The 19807-nt window shown below is 41.2% G+C and overlaps 1 protein-coding gene across 2 annotated transcripts in view; it reads right to left on the reverse strand.

Moving 5' to 3' along the window:
* Positions 1-870: 870 nt before the first annotated feature.
* FARSB (phenylalanyl-tRNA synthetase subunit beta) overlaps positions 871-19807 on the reverse strand; it is a 32263-nt gene continuing 13326 nt past the window's right edge. For both annotated transcript variants that reach the window (XM_085513548.1, XM_015871330.3), the window contains 3 exons: positions 18504-18621; positions 12292-12444; positions 871-1131 (listed from right to left, as the gene is read on the reverse strand). In XM_085513548.1, coding sequence (XP_085369674.1) covers positions 980-1131; positions 12292-12444; positions 18504-18621 — 423 coding nt within the window. In that variant the 3' untranslated portion in view covers positions 871-979. The remainder of the gene's footprint in view (positions 1132-12291; positions 12445-18503; positions 18622-19807) is intronic.

Here is a 19807-nt window from a genome sequence, read left to right on the forward strand (position 1 = left end):
GCTCGCAAGGCTGCTCCTGGACCAGAGGCCACCTGGCTTCCCAGAGGCAATGAGCCACAAAGAATCAGCCTGCTGTTACTGCCATGCAACACTGCAGTGGTTGTACCAATGCAAAAGAGGAACAGCCAGCTTCACTGGTGAGTGGATGATGAGCTGGGTGCACTTAGGGCCACTGCCCAGTCCCAGCTGTGCTGCTGGGGCTCAGCCACCCACTGGAGGGCTGTGCAGTGAGCGCTGCCCCAGGCAGACACACACTGACCTCAGCACGACCACAGCTTTGATATTTTCAGCTCTTCATACAGGAGACCACAGGCATATGCTCTTCAAGGCATTTCTCCAATTTACTTTGGAGCTTCAAAACCCCCTCTGCTTACATCAACCATGGAAAAACGTAATTCCACCCACCCCTTTGGAATCCAGAATGATAAAGGATCGGCAGCGATGTCTGAAGTGGGGCAGCAGATATTACACACATCTTGCTTACAAAGTGTCTCTGGTTTTCATGAAATAAGTTTGTTTTCCTCCCCCAGCCACTGATGAGCACATGACAACCGTACAGAAGAAAAGCTCAACTCCTTCGTTCTGCTCACATTCACTCAGCATTTGCTCTAATCAATTATCTTATTTCATGCAATAAGAAAAGAATGAGATTCCTGTTACGCAGCCGTAATCAGTTACAGTATGAAGCTGCGTCTGTGGAACATTTCTGATTTTGAAAACCAATCACGTGCTCTGCCATCACATTTCTCTCGTAGAACACTGGGCTGTTACCCAGCTTGGCTTTTTCACCCCTCTACAAATACCAACAGCACAGTCTCTATGCAGCTCCATCCTACACCCTAAGAAACACATCTGCCCACAGAGCCAGACTCTGTTTTGGTTGTTTATTGAAACATAAAAGCAGAAGCGGATGTTGCCTACAAAGAGGGGCAGAGGGTGCAGCACATGGGGGAGGGCATCTGTGGGTGAGGCCCCGTCGTCACACGAAGGGCTCAATGTTGATCTCCAGGGCAGAGCAGGGCATGGTGAGCTCAAACTTGGTGATGACGTCGGGGTGCAGCACTCCCAGCTTCCCCACGCTCTGACCTCTGGCAAAGATCTCAGCGCAGCGCCCAGGGAAGAAAGCGGAGCCTGTGAAGAAAGCGAGAGAAAAATCAATATTTCTCTGGGCCAAGGAAGTCAATAGGCATTTACCATGGGGAACAAAGCACTCACTATTAGGCAGCTCTGCGTGCTGAGATGCTAAGAATAGGCTCTCACTTTCTGCATTAGCAGCTGCCATGATTGATAGCAAACGAGGAAACACTTTGAGTTAAAAATAAAACGTGAAGCCCAGAGCGTGGGCAACTTCTGCACTCGGTTATTTTGACTGGGTTACTCCTTTAACATAAATAAGCACAGATAACTGAATTCAGAAGGATACCGAAATGGGTTTGCCGGGCTTTGGGTACTACTGAAAACCTGAACGTTTCCCACCTGACTCTGTTTAAGGAAATGGAGCTCGCTGGCACCCATGCGTCAGCAGCATGTCATGCTTGAGTACACCTCATGGTGCACTGGGCATGAGCTGCGCTCCTCATCTGCAGGATGAGGAGGTAACACGTGCTCTTCCCTAGGGAAGAATGATGGAATGCACATTTGGAGCTGGGAAACTCATCACATAGGAAGAACCCCTCCCAGCTCCTTCTGAGGTCAGCTCCAGCATGATCGGAGCGCTGGGATAATTCAACAGCATTTGCATTAAACCTGAAGGGGTGAATTCTGTCTTTTAAGCTGAAACATGAAGCTTGTATATTTTGTTGCTGTTTATTCCTTCCTTCAGTTACTGTAGCCCTGAGAAGGAAGTGAGGGCTGGTTGCTGAGCACAGCGCAGGGCTCACCATTAGCAGCACTGCAGGGAGCTCAGGAAGGAAGGGAGAGGATGAAGCACCGTGCTGGACCCTGCAGCTCCTCCTGCACAAAGCTCCTATGCCGTGCTCCTAAGGCAGTGCCCTGCAGAGAGGGTTGGGCTCACTGCTGTATTTCCACTAGGAAATCAGTCAGCACCAGAACACAGCACTTCCACTGCCTTCTCCCCTTACTCAGTGTCCTAAAATCCAACAAAGCGTCTTCTATGAGAAGAGACAGCGGATGGGAAGGAGGAGGCTGCGATGCTGCAGCTAAAAAAGGGCCAAAATTGAACTCAAACTTCAGGCACATCTCATAGAATCACAGGCTCATAGAATGGCTGGAGTTGGCAGGGACCTTACAGCCCACCCAGTTCCAAGCCCTGCCATGGGCTGGCTGCCCCCAGGCTGCCCAGGGCTCCACTCAGCCAGGTTGTTAATACATATATTCTTACCCAGTGTATTTGAAATGATCCATTCCGATCCCAGCCCTGAGCACGGCCCTGCTGCCCACACTGGGCACACAGCTGTGCCATTATCTGGCCCTGACTCTCACCCACATGTGACTCTGCCCAGACAGACGCTTCCCACTGCCACGCTGCAACGCGAGTGTTAAAATAAAACATGATGGAAAGCACTCAGGAGAGAAACAAACCCCGTACATACAGATCGCTCTGCAGGCTGTGGGTGAAAGCACAGCCCAAAAATAAAGTACCCTTGCAGTTAGTGGTAAAGGCTTTCCTCTCTGTGAATAAAGCCTGTATTGTGCCAAGGATGTGAGCAGCACAGCAACGTCCTTTCAGAAACGCCTGTGTGAGCTTACCCTGGCACAACAGCAAGAACTGAACACATGGTAATAATGCCAGTGAGCCACTGTAAAGACAGGGGGGGGGGAAAGCAAACAAATTAACACAAGCTTTGACAACAGGGTTAATTAACAAACTGAGTCTGAGTTATCTGAGTTGAGCTTGGTGCAGCCTTGGGAGTTACTTTATCTCCTTGCACATCCATCCTGGTTACATCAGGATGGGGTCTAACACAACACTGCACTGAATCAAATGCTGCCAAGCCAGCTGTCATCCCTGCATCCTTATATCAATTAAACACATTTTTCCCCATTACACTTTCACCTGTAGCACCCAGTGTGCTGCCACTGGGACACAGGCTTCCCAGAGGCCAGGTCAGCTCCATGAAGGCTTCCAACCACAGAACAGAGGAGGTAGCTCTGCTCTCCATGTCTGCAGCTTCACATGCTCCAGCCAGTACTGGTCAATGACCACAATGTTATTTGATTTGACGTTCCTTGCAGCAAAGGTGTAAAAGTCTCATTAATATCAACAGGAAAACATTTACCACTCCAAGTGTGTGGAACAGAACCTTCAGGAGCAACTCTTCTCTTCCAGCCATGCTAACCCTGGGCTTATGGGACAACCCACAGTGCAGTGTGGTGCTTTGCAGACACACATCGTTACTCTGTGACTGGAAAGAGGTCAGGCAATCAGCAAATACAAATGGAAGAACCTGTTCAGAGCTTTCATTTCCCATCTGTCTGGCTAACACTTGGCTCCTGCACCAGAGAAACATGAGCTGAGGAATACTTTTACAGTTTATGAACTCCGGTTAATAATGAAACTATTATTGTGATAATTGGCTGCATTGCTGAATGCCAGAGTATATTCCTGCTTGCCAGAAAGGCCTCCAGGCTGCATCCAGCAGATGGGGGCCTGAGGGTTCCCTATGTGAGCAGCTCCCCTGCAACCCAACAGGCAACAGGTGAGGAAAGTGGACTCACACCTGACCCCACACAAAACCTCACAGCTCTGCTAGGCTGCTATAATTAAGAACCAATTTCAGATAACAAAAAACAGGTGTTGAAAGGGGAGCCTATAAAAGAAGATTAAGAAGAAATAATCACAAATGCAAGTAGAAAGAGGGAAAAAAGTATTGTGTAGTAGCTGGGGCTATGATTTGAGTGAAGCACTAGAAGAGAATAAGTAAGAAGAAGGCAGTTCCCTGAGAGGATGGCTGGAGCTGCAGCAAGGCCCACAGCAACAGCAGCCTGCGGGTGCTCTGAAATAACAGGTATGTTTCTTGCTTTGTGTGTTTCTTGTGGTCCCAAGGAAGTAGTAATAATGTCTCAGACTCTGAGGAAGCGTATGTGTTGTGGGCTGGATTGTTGTGTGAGCTCTCAAAGTAAGGTACAAAGCCTTAGAGAGCTAAGGTTATGTGTAAAGGTATGTGCTTATGCTGCTTTATGTGTATGAGGAGTCAGCAAAAAAGGTGTGACTGCTTTGTTTGGAATATGCCAGACCATAAGTTGGTGCCTATTCTTAGGTGTTGATGAAGCAGGGGTTAGGAGTCAGTGCTAAGTGTGTGCTGTTCTGACTGTATGCAGCACTGTTGAGAACTGTAAGGCTGTGAGGAGAATGGTCTTCCTGACATAGGCTTTGGCTGGTTGAGGAGTTGCTGTAGGACATCTAAAGGTAATGTTGAGCATGCTGGGAGGTGGCTGCCTCTGTGGCTGCTGTGATCACACTCAGTCCCTGCTCCTGTAGGTCTTATTGCCTGTGCTATCGAGTGTCCTGAGAGCCTAAATTCATTTAAAAACTGCAATTTTCTATGTTATTCACTTCAACGACAGCAAATCTATCGCTCTTCTGATATAATCCTGTCTGCTCCACACACAAATAGCTCTTTACAAACTTCACCTTGAAATCCAGCCAGGGATTGTATTGTCCTCGCTAATGGAGACTTGCACAATGTCAGAGGAAGTCAGAAGGTCTGACAATGGAAATCCACCTTTTAATATGTCAACATTATAATTGGTAGTTGCCAGAAGGGGTGGGGTGAAACACGATATGCATTCCTGAAGAAGAGATGACGAAGCCAGTCATGGTTTATGCTGATATATTACATGCAAGTGAAAGACAAAAGCTACTTCTCGTGGCTGCAAGTAAGAATTTAATTTCTAATGTTCAGTGATGTAGAAATAACACCTTTAATTACAGCTTCTGTAGCTTGTCCTCAAAAATCTGTAATTGCCTTTCTGTATTCAGGAGACTCTGATTGCTTTGGGGTAATTCTTTGGCCAGTAATCCAATAGAGCATGTAGTCTTTAGCACATTTTCTGGCTAATTGACCCTCAAAACACTCGGAGTTCCCCGTGCTCTTTGTTGTCAAACACCTTGCACAGTTTCTTTTCTGTGCTTTACTCTCCCTCCTTTTCAAAAAGAAATAGATTAAAGCAGTATTAGAGGCCTACAGTTGTGCTAAGCCTTCAAACCTACTCGTTTGTTCCTATAATTTGAAGGAACATCGGAAGCTGGAGCTTAAGAAGGTAATAGAGAGGAGCTCATGTGGCCTCTGAAGTCTTTCATCTTAATTCCTATCACCTATCCTCTTGGTGAGAGGGCAGCTGGGTGACTACCTCACTCTGGCTCATCTGCTGAACTATTTCACCTTTACAGTGCTGTATGGGATTTAGTTTGGAGGGCACTGGTGGCTTTTCCTTTTTTAGGATCAGGCTCTTCACATCTCTGTGATTCGCATTTCCTACTAATTCCCTTTTCCAGCAGATAAACTCAAGTACAAAGTCATAGCATAATCAGCATTCTTAAAAGGCAATCACCTTTTCTTGTGCATGTATACAGTACAGTTGAGCTCCCAAAATCTTATGCAAAGGCCTCCAAAACTGCAGCTACCTCAACATCACATCTGTTCAACTGATACCAACTCGTAATACAAGTCTTTAAAATGATGTCCTCTATTCTGATTTTGTTAAAGTTAAAAGTTTGTTGTGAAAAGCAAGAGCAGTAACAGAGGGTGTTACTGGGTGTCCAGGTGTGATCCAAGAGAGTAACAGGTTTAGAGCTCCTTTTTAATCTCCTGTATTGTTCTCAAGATCACAGTACAGTCAAAATAATTTAAGATTGTGGGTAACATCGCTGTGTTCCTGGCTCTCCCAATGGAAGGCAGTATTTGGGTGGAGGCTGAGGAAACCAGACATCCTGGGTCACCAATCCTAGGTAATGGGATTTCATGTATGCGATGCTGAAATACCAGTGTGACTACTTCAGTAATCTGTACAGGGAAAATCTGCCCTGAGTAGAAAACCTAGAAATAATTCTATCAAACTTGTATCATTTTTCTAGAAACGAGTATTTGTGTATCAAGCTCAATCAATCTGCATTTGTGAGGGAGCTCTGAGAAACAACAATTCTACGTCAGCCTTTAGCTAGACTTGAGGTGAATCATCACATAGCCAAGCTTTGTTTTTAGGCCAGTCCTGAAATACGGATTGATCTGAAATGTGGGCCTGCCCTGTCTAGAAGTCCCACGCTTTAACTGATATTGCATCACAGCCAACTTTCCATTACTCTCCATCTTTATTAGAATAGATGCATATGTGAGAAAAGGCCATAGCTGGAGCTTAAAATAAGCTGTCTGCTTAAAAAACAAATAAACACGGGAAAAAAAGCCTCACCATCACAAGAAAAACCAACTAAACAACAAAACCAAGCCTGTGACAATGGGAATAAATAAAACTTGAATTACTTTAAAAACAGAACCTAATGTATTTGGTGATTACTAAGGCTACAGGTTTAATAAGATCACCAATCACAGCACTGAAGTTGTAGCAAAAATGCCATTAGCTGAGCCTGCCTCCATCACAGCAGGGCACAAGACAGAAGGGATGCAGCACTGCAGCCGCCACTGACATCACTGGCGCTGCCCCTGCTTGCTGTGAAGGAGTAACGCAATTTGCTATTTCTGCTTACTAGGTTGGATGAATCATCTTTTATAGAGGGCTTTGCAACAGCTACACTGAAAATGCAGTCTGTGACCAAGCAATCATTTTGTATTTCAAAATGTAAGGAGAGAATATAAAAATGACCTAATTCTGTATCATATCGTGTAAGCTGTGCCAGACTTCAAGAACTCTTGATGCAAGGAAGATTTTAATCTTACACTTGTTAAGATACGCAGTTTAAAAAGCCATATAGATGTCTTTGCTGATGGGGGTTAGGAACAGCAGAATGCAACTTTAAAGAGGCCTCTTCAGTACGGGAACAGCAGAAGAACAAAGACTAAACATGAGAGGGAAGAAATGGGCACCTTCAGCTGAAACACAAAGACCAGTGTTTTAGGTGGGTCTGAGTTGATGGAAACAGATAGAAAAAGAGAAGCCTAACTGTTAGAAGGAGCATTACTGCTGCTGGGAGCATCCCACGCCTGTGGGAACAAAATGCAGTGGAGGGGAAAAATCCCTGTAATTTCTATTAATTAGTAGTAGAGGAAAGAGGATGGTACCTGAACATAGTCTGTCTCTTTGCAAGCTGACCTGACAGCCCTCTCCAAAATATTTCTGTAGGATCTGTAGACTTTTTCTCCTGCTATTATACCATAGGAAATATACCTCTAAGTGAGGCAATTCAAAGGTACTTCTCATCTGAAATAACTTTCTGAATTTGAGAAGTGAGTATTTGCTTTGTTCTTGCTGGACATTTTGTGTGGGGGAGAAACCATCTGTCAAACAGAGGATGGTAACAAGAGTTTAAAAGAGAGAAGTCCGTGACTGCCAAACCTCTCTCTGTGCCGTGATATGTTACAGTAACACAGTTTTCCTCTGGCTGATAGCAGCACTGGCACTTCTGCAGGATGAGGAAAAACATTCATGTGCTGCCAGTATGTCCAGGTCAACAAAACCAGGAACCAGTGATCTGACACTGATCCTGGGGTGAGAGAAACATGGTTTGGCAGTTGGCAAATCTGAAATTCAGAGGATGTGGTTACAGTCAATTAGCAGCTGATAAGGTTTTATGGCAGTGGATGTTGTCACACAAGTCTGATTCTAGTCTTTCAGACTTGGTAGATTAATAGAATTGAAAGGATGCAGTAGCAACTACAAGGTATCTGTATTTGAATGTCTGTTAAATGGATGAAAAACTGGCCAATGTTTTCTAATGTGTCACAAATGATGCTTGAGGCTTTGCAGTCAGATGTGCATGTTTCCTCTATGAGTAAATAAATAATGACTGACACTTGTGAATGATGCAATAGCTGTCAGGACAGGAAACTGAAAAGCCAGGACTGCTACTGAGTGCAATTGAGCTTGAGTTAATAAAACCAGAACAGGAATTAATGCCAAGTCCAGCACAGGTACTAAACCTCTGCATGGCTCAATCTCCCAGTTCAAACTGACCACCAGAGAGAGATGTGGGGCTCGGTGCTATGTAAGCAACTCAGAATTAGTCCCAGACTTTCCTCCTTTTGTTTTGAGAATTGAGATTAACTTTAAATGGAGATTTAGAGTCTGCTCTGTTGCACAATTATTACTTTAAAAGCAAACTGATGTTCTTAGCTATGGAGATAACTATTACACCTCTAATTTCACAGCTAAACCTCATTAACTGAGAAGCTATTACCATGATTTAGTGTGGAATTAAAATTTTCTACACTTTACCACACCTTTCATTTAATTAAGGGCTGTAAAAATAAAGGGGAGCAATTTTTTTTCCAAGACAACTGTCAATTACTAAGGGAAGCAAGACTTAGTAGGTATTCAAGTATGCATTTATTAAGCAGACACTTACGGTGAACACAAACTGGCTGACTTCCCAGCCTTATTAAGCTGCTGACTACCCTAACAGAATGAATGGCGTGCAAATTTATCTAGAAAGATAAATAAACAGAAAGTCCAAAGCTTGAGCTGCAATTCACAAGAACAAATAGAGGAGCTGCTGCTGTAAGCCCACGCTATCCAGGAACCGGTTGTTTTCACATGAACAAGCAGCATTAGTATTCTCTGTGAACAGATTAAGTTGCTTCACTTTCATAGAGCATGAGTATTACTCTCCATTTTCACACAGGTTGTGCTGAATTCATTTAGATTTGCAAGGTACAGGAGACTCTCAGGGGGTACTGCAAAAATAGGGCTTTTTTCTTTTAAATTTAGAATGACTGTCACCTTTTTTTCTATAAGCTAAGAGTGTAATTATACATTATACCTTACATCACACCTTTGAGTATTGTGCAAGACAAGCTACCATCAGTATTTAATATGCACAAACCGTTTCTTTAGCTTAGGTAAGATTTTACTGTGGACCTAAGTCCCATGAGGAACACCTTTAGTGATTGCAGTCCTTGACTCCTGGAAGAAAACAGCCATCTAGGACATGGGCTTACAGAAATGTTGCGGCAAACAAACCTGTTTCTGCAGAGATAAAAGCTTGAAATTCAGAATAACTTCCAATGTAAATATCAGACCGACACTAGCTTTCATTTCAAAGGAAGTGAAACCAATTGAAATGAAAAAAGAACTAATCCCATTAAATTCATTGGCGCTTCCTACTCACATATTTATCCATTAAAAAGATAGATCTGTACATCTTATGATATAGAATTTTGAGATAGTTTTATGTGAGGAGACTGTATTATGGAGCACAGGAAAATGTGAGCAGGGAAGCAGTAATTATACTCAGACTGTTCAATTATGGATGCCTAGGCTGTTCTAAAACAAAAACCAAAATCTTTTCTAGGTCAGTGATCATGGAATTCAGCAAGTCAGTCCTGTGTGGTTTTTAAAACAACGGGTAGTGTTTCAGAATTCTGTTTTAAAACTTCATAACCTTCTATGTGTAATAATAAAGGAAGTTTCCTTAGTAACTCTATGAAAGCAAAAAGCGCTAAGTGCCAAATGGACATATATTGCGATTGAATTCAGCCACTTAGAACCCTCCCTTCCTTAAGGCTGCTTTAAACATCTTTTCTCCACTTATTACCTAGCTCAGATTACACCAAACTGTAGCGCAAAGGCCAGGGGAACATCACAATTTCACCCATATTTTCTAGCATCTGCACTTTTTCACAGGTGTTGCTATGAAGGCAGAAAGGCTCTGACCTTTGGGTCAAGTCACAGGGCACTTAGGTGTTGGTAGAACAGAAGGAGCTTAAATAACTATGATTTGCGCATATGGGCCAAAGAAGAATATAGCAGGGGTGTTTCATTTTCCAAAGTGAGTTTGGAAAGTAGGTAAATATGTGCCCAATACATCTCCTCTACTTATTCTGTGTCACTCATATAAAACAAGGTTTTTCCCAGTGTTGTTTTCCCAACAGTTGTTAGAGCTATTTTAAGCAATTAGACCAAGAATAAAGCCCTACCTTCATTTAGTGTTCAATACTAGTCTCAAGTTCTACTTGACTGCATACAGAAGTAGTATCTGGAGACTTTCTAAGTCAGTATCAGTCTTGTAGGATAAATCCATTTCTCAGTGTACAAATATTAATTTGGCACAGGCAGTAAAAAAAAAAACCAAAACATCATAAAGATGCATCACAACAGCCATGCCACGTTAATGCCCTGATTTAAAACCCCTGAAGTAACTGGCATTGCTCTTTCTGAAATATTTCAGGATGCTGCAGTCTCATAAGATGTTATGGGATATCTTTCACTCAGCAATTGACCTTACTCCATCATCTGCTGACACTTTTTCTCACACGTGCTTAATGCACAGATTGCAAAGCAAGTTAAAAACAGAACCAAACAAACCTCTCTGGGCTACTTTGACTGAGTTACCTCTGCAGTCAGTATCTTTTAAATAAGTTGGTGCAGTGACACTGCATTCACTTGGCACTAAGAGTATCAGCCATCTGCATTGTTATTGAGGTTAAATTCCAATGTCAGTAGAACTGCAAAGGATCTACATGTCATCCCTGGAGAGTTTCTGAATCACTGCTGAAACAAAGCAGTAAGAGCTTTTTTCCCCTGCTCTATAGCAAAGAGCCACAGGCTGCTTTACTATACTGCATGGGGCAAGGCATTACCCATCCTGCACTCCATGTACACTGCAGAGCAATGCCATAGCAATGCAGGGATTTTTTTTTTTCCTAAAGATATTGTAAATCCTCAGCATCAAGAATAACACCACTAGAATCTAGGAATAACTTCTTCACTGTATTAGGATTATTTGTTCATCTTCTTATTCCAATTTCTCAGTCAGTCATGTGTTACTGAAATGCTATAGTACAGAATACAAAATGCTTTTCTAAAGCAAACTTCATATGCCCATCCAAAAACAAGAAGGACTGTAACAGGTTTGACTGCCACATCAATGGCACCTGAATATTCAGCTCCTTGATTTCTTTCCTTCCAAATAAGCTTTACTGTTACTAGCACTGTACTGTTTTTGTAAGCATTCTACACTACGAGTCTTTAAACAGCCTGCTAGTTGACCTTGTAATCATAATAACAATTTCAATGTCTACCTACGTAATACTGAGAAAAATACTTTGTGGAAAAAATGGGAGGGAGAGGCAGAGCTGGGGAAAAAAAAAAGTCATCAGTATATGACACAAGTGTGCATTAAAAATGGGCTAGGACACCACTTGGCTGAAGTGTTATGCCTGGCATTTCTGGCAGCGTACTGAAACAAGGAGATGTCTAATATTTGGCATTACTGAACACAGATAGGTGAGCTTTTCAGGTTTTTGGGATCTTATACGGGTGTCACTGGTTCTACTAAGTGCAGAATGGAAGCACATTCCAGCTGAGACAATTTACGTCATTATTTCATGCCTCTGAACACCAATACACGGTTAAGTAAAATTGCAGTTACCATCTGTACAGTCTTGCTTTTCTGCAGTGTAATCACCATGCTTTTGTTCAAGTTAAATGAATAAATTAATTCCTGCTGCTTGTTCTCTTTGAGTAGACCTCACTGCTCCTACAATAGTCAGTCTGCTTTTTCTTTATCTTGCACACAAATGCACATAAAAGGCAGGTTTTGCACTTAAGGATGTTATTTTTAATTCATGTGCAGCTGACCCTGTATGGAGAATGAGGAGGCCTCTTATACAACAGCTTGTCTGAGCAGTCTGAAAGGCTCAGTCTCAAAGACAGCAGGTCTTCAAATAAAAGATAAATGAAGTGTATAGCTTCATGTGAATATACAAATAAGAGGCATATATAAATAAATGATATAGCTAAAGCTATAAACTAAAAGAACAGTGTAAGAAGTTGTCTTTTCCAGTCACTGTTAGCTGAAGAGAATGTAGTGGGTATGCAGGATACCCATCCATTTTGTGAATTCCTACTCACCTAATACTTAGGCTAATTCATTGTAAACAGTCTATAAAGCTCATAGCTTGCAATTTACTGTGAGTTTCTTTAAAAAGCTGCCAACTCATTGTTTATATTAAGAATAAATCATAAAGAGACACCAATCCTGTTTTGCTATCAGTGAATGCGGTTAATGCCTTTTCAAAATTACACATGCTGCCACGCCACAGTGTGCTACTATTCATTCTGCATACTGCTAGCAACAGGACATTGACCTCAGATCGTAGGGGAACATCTGAGCTCCAAAACAACCTCTGCAGTACATTGTGGCTGTGTCTTCCTTACCTTCAGTTGCCTTGATTGTATATCCATTCTCTTCATTTGGTGGTACTTCCAGAAGTTGCATGACTCTGTCCAGCAAACCATGGATAATCTCAAACCCAGGGCTCTTGTTGTAATAAATAGCACATAAATGCCTGTAGTTTCTTGCACCTACATCTAAAAAAGAAAGTAACTGTGTTACCTGGCAGAACTCATTATGCTTCCAGCCTTGCCTTTTGCAGCACTTCGTTCCCCCTGCTATTACACTGAGGGTACTTATAGCTGAAAGGAGGAATGAGTATAAAAATGGCCTCTGCCGTATCTACTGTAATTTGTGGAAATGATAGGATTTCTTTAGCCTAAGAAGTCAAACAATCAGAAATGTAGACTTTAGGTACTTTACATCTTGTGCAGCAAATACTATTGTTAAATAAATAAATCTTCCTAGACAGTGTCAAGTGCTGAGCTTATAGCTAAGTGCTAAAGAGATCAAAAACAGAATAGCCAAAATCCAAATACTCAGTGTCAGAAAAACGTGGCACTGCTTGGGAAACTACACACTGATAAAATTCACTTGCAGACTAATTACCCATGTAAAGCAACTAGTCCACAACACAAAATGGCTAGTATTAACCCAGTAATCTATGGGAAGATCTAAATTTACACAGGTTTCCAAATCACAACTGTTTTCATGATCATCTTGGATATCCCTGAAACCAAGTGACGATGAAAAAATGTGCTATTTCTCACATAGCTGAGAATGACACAAGTCTGTCCCCCTTTGGACAGTTCCCTTACTCAATACCCCACCTTCTGTAAATCTTTTTTGCATTAACTACTTCACTTCATTGAAACATTTGTGGGTTTTTTTTGCCTTCCAAACTACCATGTAGCTGTTAGACCTGTACTTTCATTATTGCTATATACTCTATAGAATTACTGTACTGCAGCCTATTTAGATTTACTTGTTGCAGACTTCAAGGTTTTCACTTTTTGAGATGAATAATCTAGGAACACAATAACAAGCTGATGGGCACAGCCGCCAATTCAGCTGCAGTAAAATTCAGAAACCTTATAAATTTAGCGAATTGATTTATTGCCTTCAAGTCTTTGTCTTCTTAAAGTTGAGCTGTTAAGTGTTCACCTTCTTGGTGTATACAAGGGCAAAACTTTTTCAAACCAAAGGAGGAACTCTCTTTGTGATTACCTTTTTTCTCTGGAAATTCATTAGCCTTGAAACCACCTTCTCTATAAACGTAGCCAAAGGTTGTCAGAAGTACAGCTTATATGTGTATAGCATGGACTGCATGTCATCAGCTGATCTTTTGTACTGCACTACTTTGCAGTATTTGCGCAGTGTAGGAAGTAAGCCAGATTTTTAGGCATAGATTTCTTTCCATTCCTGAAATGCCTTTGGGATCTGTGGACTTGCTCATATTTAGATGGACATCCTCATATGCTTCACTTAACAGTGGTTAGATACAGGGAATGACAGCAACTGTATTCCTTTAAAAGAAGAAAAACTGTAATTGAACCTCTTTGGATTTCTGGCTGCTTGTAATGCTTGAAGGGAAAAGATGAATAACAGTTTATTTGATAGTGAAAGAATAAAGGAGTAAAAAGAACACCTTCATCTGGTCTGCAAGTTAAGGCAGGGCTGCACCACCCAACATGAGATTACATGAGTAGGGCTTTCCTATTTCTTTTCTGATTTCTATCAGCCAAAAGAAATGCAGATGAAACCTAGCATATTCCAGATTGAGTGATGCTTGTTATGCAGTCAAACTGCATGCAGGTTGGGCATTGGTCAGGACTTGGTCACAAGGCATCTCAGCTGGACTTAGTGTTCCCAGAAGAAAAGGTGCTGTGCTGCATGCTACCCACAGTGTGATTCAGGATCCCTATGTGGTCAGTGACTTTGCAGCAGTTACAGCTGTACCTGCAGTCTGAGTCCTACTGCCACACAGCTCTGGATGTAAGTACCAGGGCTGAGTGTGTCAGCACATCAGGCGTTGAGACAGTTCTTTTCTACTGGGATTAATCATTCACTGCTGTATTCAATAGAAGCATTAGTAGATGCAAAAACCAGCAGGGGCCAAGCTTCAGACAATATAAGGAGTAGGTATTTTCAGACATCACCTAGTTAAGCAGTAAATGCTCATAGGGAGAAAACTATTACGTGCTGCTGAATCCAAAGAATCACGTCTGAATCAGTAAGTCTCTGAGGTAGAAATGTCTGAAGAATGGGAAGTATTATACATACTTACCAAATTTTGTGCTTTTCCTTCGACAAACACTTCTAGCTATTGATACAGACAGGATATTAGGCTAAGTGAGACTGGCCAAAAGTCATTCAGAACTCCTAGAGTAGCAGCTTGGCAATACAGCCACAAGTTGTCAGCTCTCCTGCTGAACTTACTGCAGCAGTAACCTTTCAGTGTCATAATGACAATTTGCAGTATTAAAACAACGGAGAATTCTGTTCTGAAGACTTAAAAAAATGCTATAAGAAGAGCAAAGGTTACAGAGAAGATATCAATAAATGCAACATCTGATTTCTGTTCTCTGAGCATGCTGGCCACTCAGTTGTATTATTATGTCTCTGTTTCCCAACTCGAATAAGATGCCAGACAGTAATACGCAGTCATGAATAGCAGCTAATCTATTTTCATGTTGTACTGTGCAGCAGAAAAGAAGAAAATGTTCTCCCTTTTCCACAAGATTGTATTTGTTGCTAGGAAAGCAGGCTTTCTGTGCTAGGCATTTGGTAGGATGAGTTCATTTTTCTCTCTCACTATGCTAGCAGAATTCGTGCAGCCATCTGAATTTTACTTTGTATTCAGAGTCAGTGGTCTTCAGATCACTATTCTGAACTAAATAATCAGAAAGAAACACGTAATAATCCTTGTATCTCCTGTTTTCAAGCCAACTGTTAAGATCTTCAGTAAAGGAAAAGCTGTATTTTGAAGTGTTCCAAAAAGTTGCATTACAGAACTTATTTCTTTAGAGTTATGCTATGGCACAAGAATTGCATTCACCGCAGACGACAGGAGAAGTATTAAGAACTGTGTGCAAAAGCTGGCGGCTGTTAGAAATGCTTCAGTTCTTTATAACTCACTTAAGAGATCTCTTGTGTCATGTCATGAAGCAATTCTATTTTTTAAATCAGCCTGCCAAGTATGTCAGCCTAAATTACATATATATATTTCTGAGACTTCAAAGCACTTCCTGGAGATCCTGTTGAAAAACAACCCAAAGGATGGGCAGCTGGTCAGGAGTACGTGAACCAAAAGAGCACAGAGGATGGCAGAGCTGTGCTGTATGCTGCCCTCTTCCAAATTAGGGATGTTTCAGGATAATATGTTGATCTGGAAGGGATCACCTGCTCATTCAAACTTGGATTTCTGTGCAATTTCTACATGCAATTAACGCTTGCAGATTGTGATAGGAAAAGTGCTGTGAAATATAGCATTGGCCATGTATACTGCTATGAGCTTGCTTGGTTCTATAAGATCATAAGTCAGAGGTGATGTTTTTTTTGATGGATTCATTTCTTTTCTTGTGGTAGGAGAGGGAAGGACATTTTAGGTGTAGTGGTGAAAGGTGATGGTTTACGTGCTGAACTGGTGTAAGTGTGTTACTAGAGGTGATTGTCTAGAGTTACAGCTCTACAAATGCTGTGTAATATACTCAGCATCAGCACATTTCTCTTGCCTTGAGAAAAAACATTTCTGCTCGTGTTTGGTTCCATTTAGCAACATCAAATCTGGCACATGTTTTGCCAATTTAATATGTCAAGCCTTTCTGCCAGATATGTCTGAAGAGAAATATGTTCTGTTCACCTTGGTAAGCATAAGCTCTGTGTAAGCAGGTATTTTATTAAAAACCAGTGTGTTTAAAAGCTAGGTTTGTTCACACATGAATGAGATGCCATTTCGAATATAGTTAACGTCAGTACTCTTTTGACTCATGGTTCTTACATTATTAATTGGAAATTCTGCATGCCAAAATTGTGAAATAATACAATTAAATTAGTCAGTCTGATGACATAAGTCTTCTGCAGGAAATCTCATTCCATATGTGAGAGGGCAATCCCATATTTTTTTCAGTGTTTACAGTTACCCGTTAGATCCTTCTCTCTTTCCTTTTGAAACCATTTATGATGCAAGCTTAATTTTAGAAGTGAGTTTGAGAAAGACAGCAGTTATTTTCCACACAACCCTAAAGAGAATTTCAGTTACTGGTCACAGTCTGCAGTCGCTCAACCTGTGAGAGGGGCTGCTCATGAGCCAGGGCTGCAAAGCTGCTGCTGAAACAGAGTTTGTCTTTCATCTGCTGCAGTAACTCCCATCAAAACAAAGTACGCTACAGAATCAGCCTCTATAAAGCTGTGAAGCAGCTACCTGAATAAATGAAGCTTTCAAGAGCTACAATTAACATGCGCAGAATAAAAGTTATCAATTAAATTTGCAAATTTTATAAAGCCAGGATAAATAGGCTCCTTCTTTCAAGATAAATAGGCTACTCTTGGTTCTGAAGAATGCTAATGCTATTCTACCATCTGTACCAAGTTTTTGTGCTGTAGCAACTCCATGTTCAGCAAGGAATGAGCTGCACCATCAAATTGTTTGCATCTGATTTGAAAATAAATAAAGCAACATGCTTTGCTAAAACTGCTTATTTAGCTTGACAAGGCTGCTTTTCCCCCTCTAAAGCAGTAATCTACAAATAAAGTTCGTCACCAAAGCAATTCACTTGCCATTTTACTTATGCTTTATATAAACCTTTGTTTTGCAGATCCCAAATACCTTAAACATAACCATTAAAATCCCAAACCAGATAAGGAAAAAGCAAAACCGCTTCTGCTGCTGAACTCAAAGTCATGCCAGCCTTTCCCACCGAGAAGCAAAACTTACAACAGGCTACAGCTCTGGATTATAAGCACATATTCACAGAATTCGAAGCTGTGCATTTTTTCCACTAATATAACCTGTAAGAACCACATCACACAAGAAGGCTTTCACTGAGGCTTTTGAAAACTGGACTGCTGCTGTTGTTGTTTCACTTAAAGTAATTAATGTTGCAGAGCTATTCAAAGGCAGCCATGCTTTCTTAGCATAGTTGGATGAAAAGGAAAGATAAGGAAAATCTTTTCATAGATGACTGGGCAAACCTTAGCCTGTTAGGCTTTTTGTTTATTTATACATAGACTTACTCTGTTCTTTATCCTCTACATGTGCTTTAAGTCTAATTCTTTGTATTGGTTGTCGGTATTCTTGAACAATTTTGGGAAACAAATACAAGTAATACTGTTCTAAGGTGATGGAAAAGGGATTCATGTGAAGATATCTAATTGCACTGATTCCCAAGCTTTTCCTGAACTACAGCTCTCCAGATTAGAATCAGTCTCCAAGTATAGCTTATACCTCACTGACTGGAAATGTACAGCGCTGCCAACTAAAAAGCAGTATGTTTTAAAGACTGCAGCCATTGAAACAGGCTTCAGTACTGTAATAGCATCATGCCTCCAGTACTAAGTCTCCAAGGTTTGTGCCCCTTGAAAACACTACCAGCAGGGAGTCTGTCTCATGAGCTATGACTCCAGTACAAATGCAAAAGAGTACCAACATAGGAGCAAGATAAAATGTTTGCATCAATATGAGCTGTTTAGAGTAGGTTTTGTTTTGTTTTTTGATGCAAAATCACCTTGCACTTATTCCCTGTATTCACAACTGTCCTTGAGTCATGCTCAGGGCTAGCAGCTGGAGCAGCTCTCTTGAAATTTGGATACTAAATCCTCTGGCAGCTGCACCGTGTATACCCTATGACTGATAAAGAGTGTAAACAGCACTGCTAATGTGATGCAGTACAACTATAAAGACTCAGAACTGTAACCAATAATGGCAAATCAAGTCCAGCTCTTTTCCTTCAGCTGTTGTACCAGTCAGTGGCACAGACATACCCACTGCTTCCATCCTGAACATACCTGGGGTTCACATCATGCTGACTGTACTGCAGTTCTTGAGGTCATTCCGCTTGCTTCTTTGAAAAGCTGGGTCTATTTTCACATTTTCTCATTCTATTGGAAATGCCTATTTTTTCCCTGAACTTGCACAGCTGTAGCCTTAACCAGTTACTCAAATAATTTCTGAAGTTAATCTGGAACTACAATCCTTTCAAAGAGGATTTTTTAAAATAACTTTTTAAGTTACAAACAGTGAGGAGCCTTCTCTTACCTTTAGTAGGATCTTTTACTACAATGTCAGAAATCTCAAAGAGTTTCAAAGGCAAGGGCATCTTCCGGTTAGAAGCTATAGTTTTCAGCAGGCCAGGAAGAAGGGTTGTACGTGCCACCTGCAGGATGAATGCGGATGCTGCAAGTGAAGTGAAATACCTTCCAAAATAGCTAACGGTACATCTTTCTAATGTTTTGATTTGCTCATTTCTAACAGGAATTCAACAGTAATGAGATACAAATACTGAGCTGATCTCTTATATTTGAATGTCTTTGTTTCAGAATTTTTAAATCTGAAAAGATACATTTTTCTCATGTTCTTTTTACAGCATTGTCTGAAAGAGAATATACAAGCTTAGGAATGGGTAACATCTCACAGATGCCAGATCTGCAGTATAGGGAGGGAAAAACCATGTACAAAAAACAAAAAACCAAAATAAACCCTTACAATTTATTCCTCTCTATGCAAAAGGTAAATGCTAAGTTTTATTTTGGAAATATGAAATGCTATTTGAAATATGATCTTGATACCTCCCAAATATTAAACAATGACGCAGGCAGAACGGATGTGAGATGAATATATTCATATTGCAGCTGTGGAGGGCCTGAAATATGTAAACAATGTATGCAAAGTACCAGGTAGGAGGCATGTTATTGTTTTAAAGCTACATTCCTTATTTTCTGTGGAAGTACTTCAATGGGGAGCAAAGGAGGCCACTGTTATTTTTTTTGGACTGGCAGTCTTATTTAGTAAAACTACTGTGACAAAGATGGAATTGACTGAATGATACTTGACTGCTGATGAGGAGTTATCATGTACTTCTCATAGTAACTTCTCATCGTGCAGCATTCCTGTCTGTTCCTCTCAACTACTCAATGAAGACTTGAAGGTGCACACTCAGGATGAGGGCCCATGGCATCATCTTGTCCTCACTGTGATGGCAGAGCTATCCTGGGGGGATGGGAAAAAGCCATTCTAGGAATCCCACTGCAGTTAACATTTAAAGCTGAAACTGCATACAGCAACACAGAGAGTAATTCTTCCCAATCTGCATGGAGACCTATAAGTTTTAAAAGACAGAGACTATTTCGCCACAAGGAACATTCAGCCAATGATACAACTACCTAGCAGCACTCCTACAGCTTGTGTTTTCTGAAGAGGAGGTGGTAGGATCCACACAATTAATATCCCAGACTACCAACATTTTTCTGAGCCTTTCTATGAAGCGTTTCCCTTTGTATTTCTTACATTAGGCACGTGAATATGACCCAAAATTGTTTTCCATTTATTTTACAGATCTCATA

The sequence above is a fragment of the Coturnix japonica genome, chromosome 12 (assembly GCF_054131305.1).
Source record: "Coturnix japonica strain WE chromosome 12, WE-NBRP24, whole genome shotgun sequence".
NCBI classification, from domain to species: domain Eukaryota; kingdom Metazoa; phylum Chordata; class Aves; order Galliformes; family Phasianidae; genus Coturnix; species Coturnix japonica.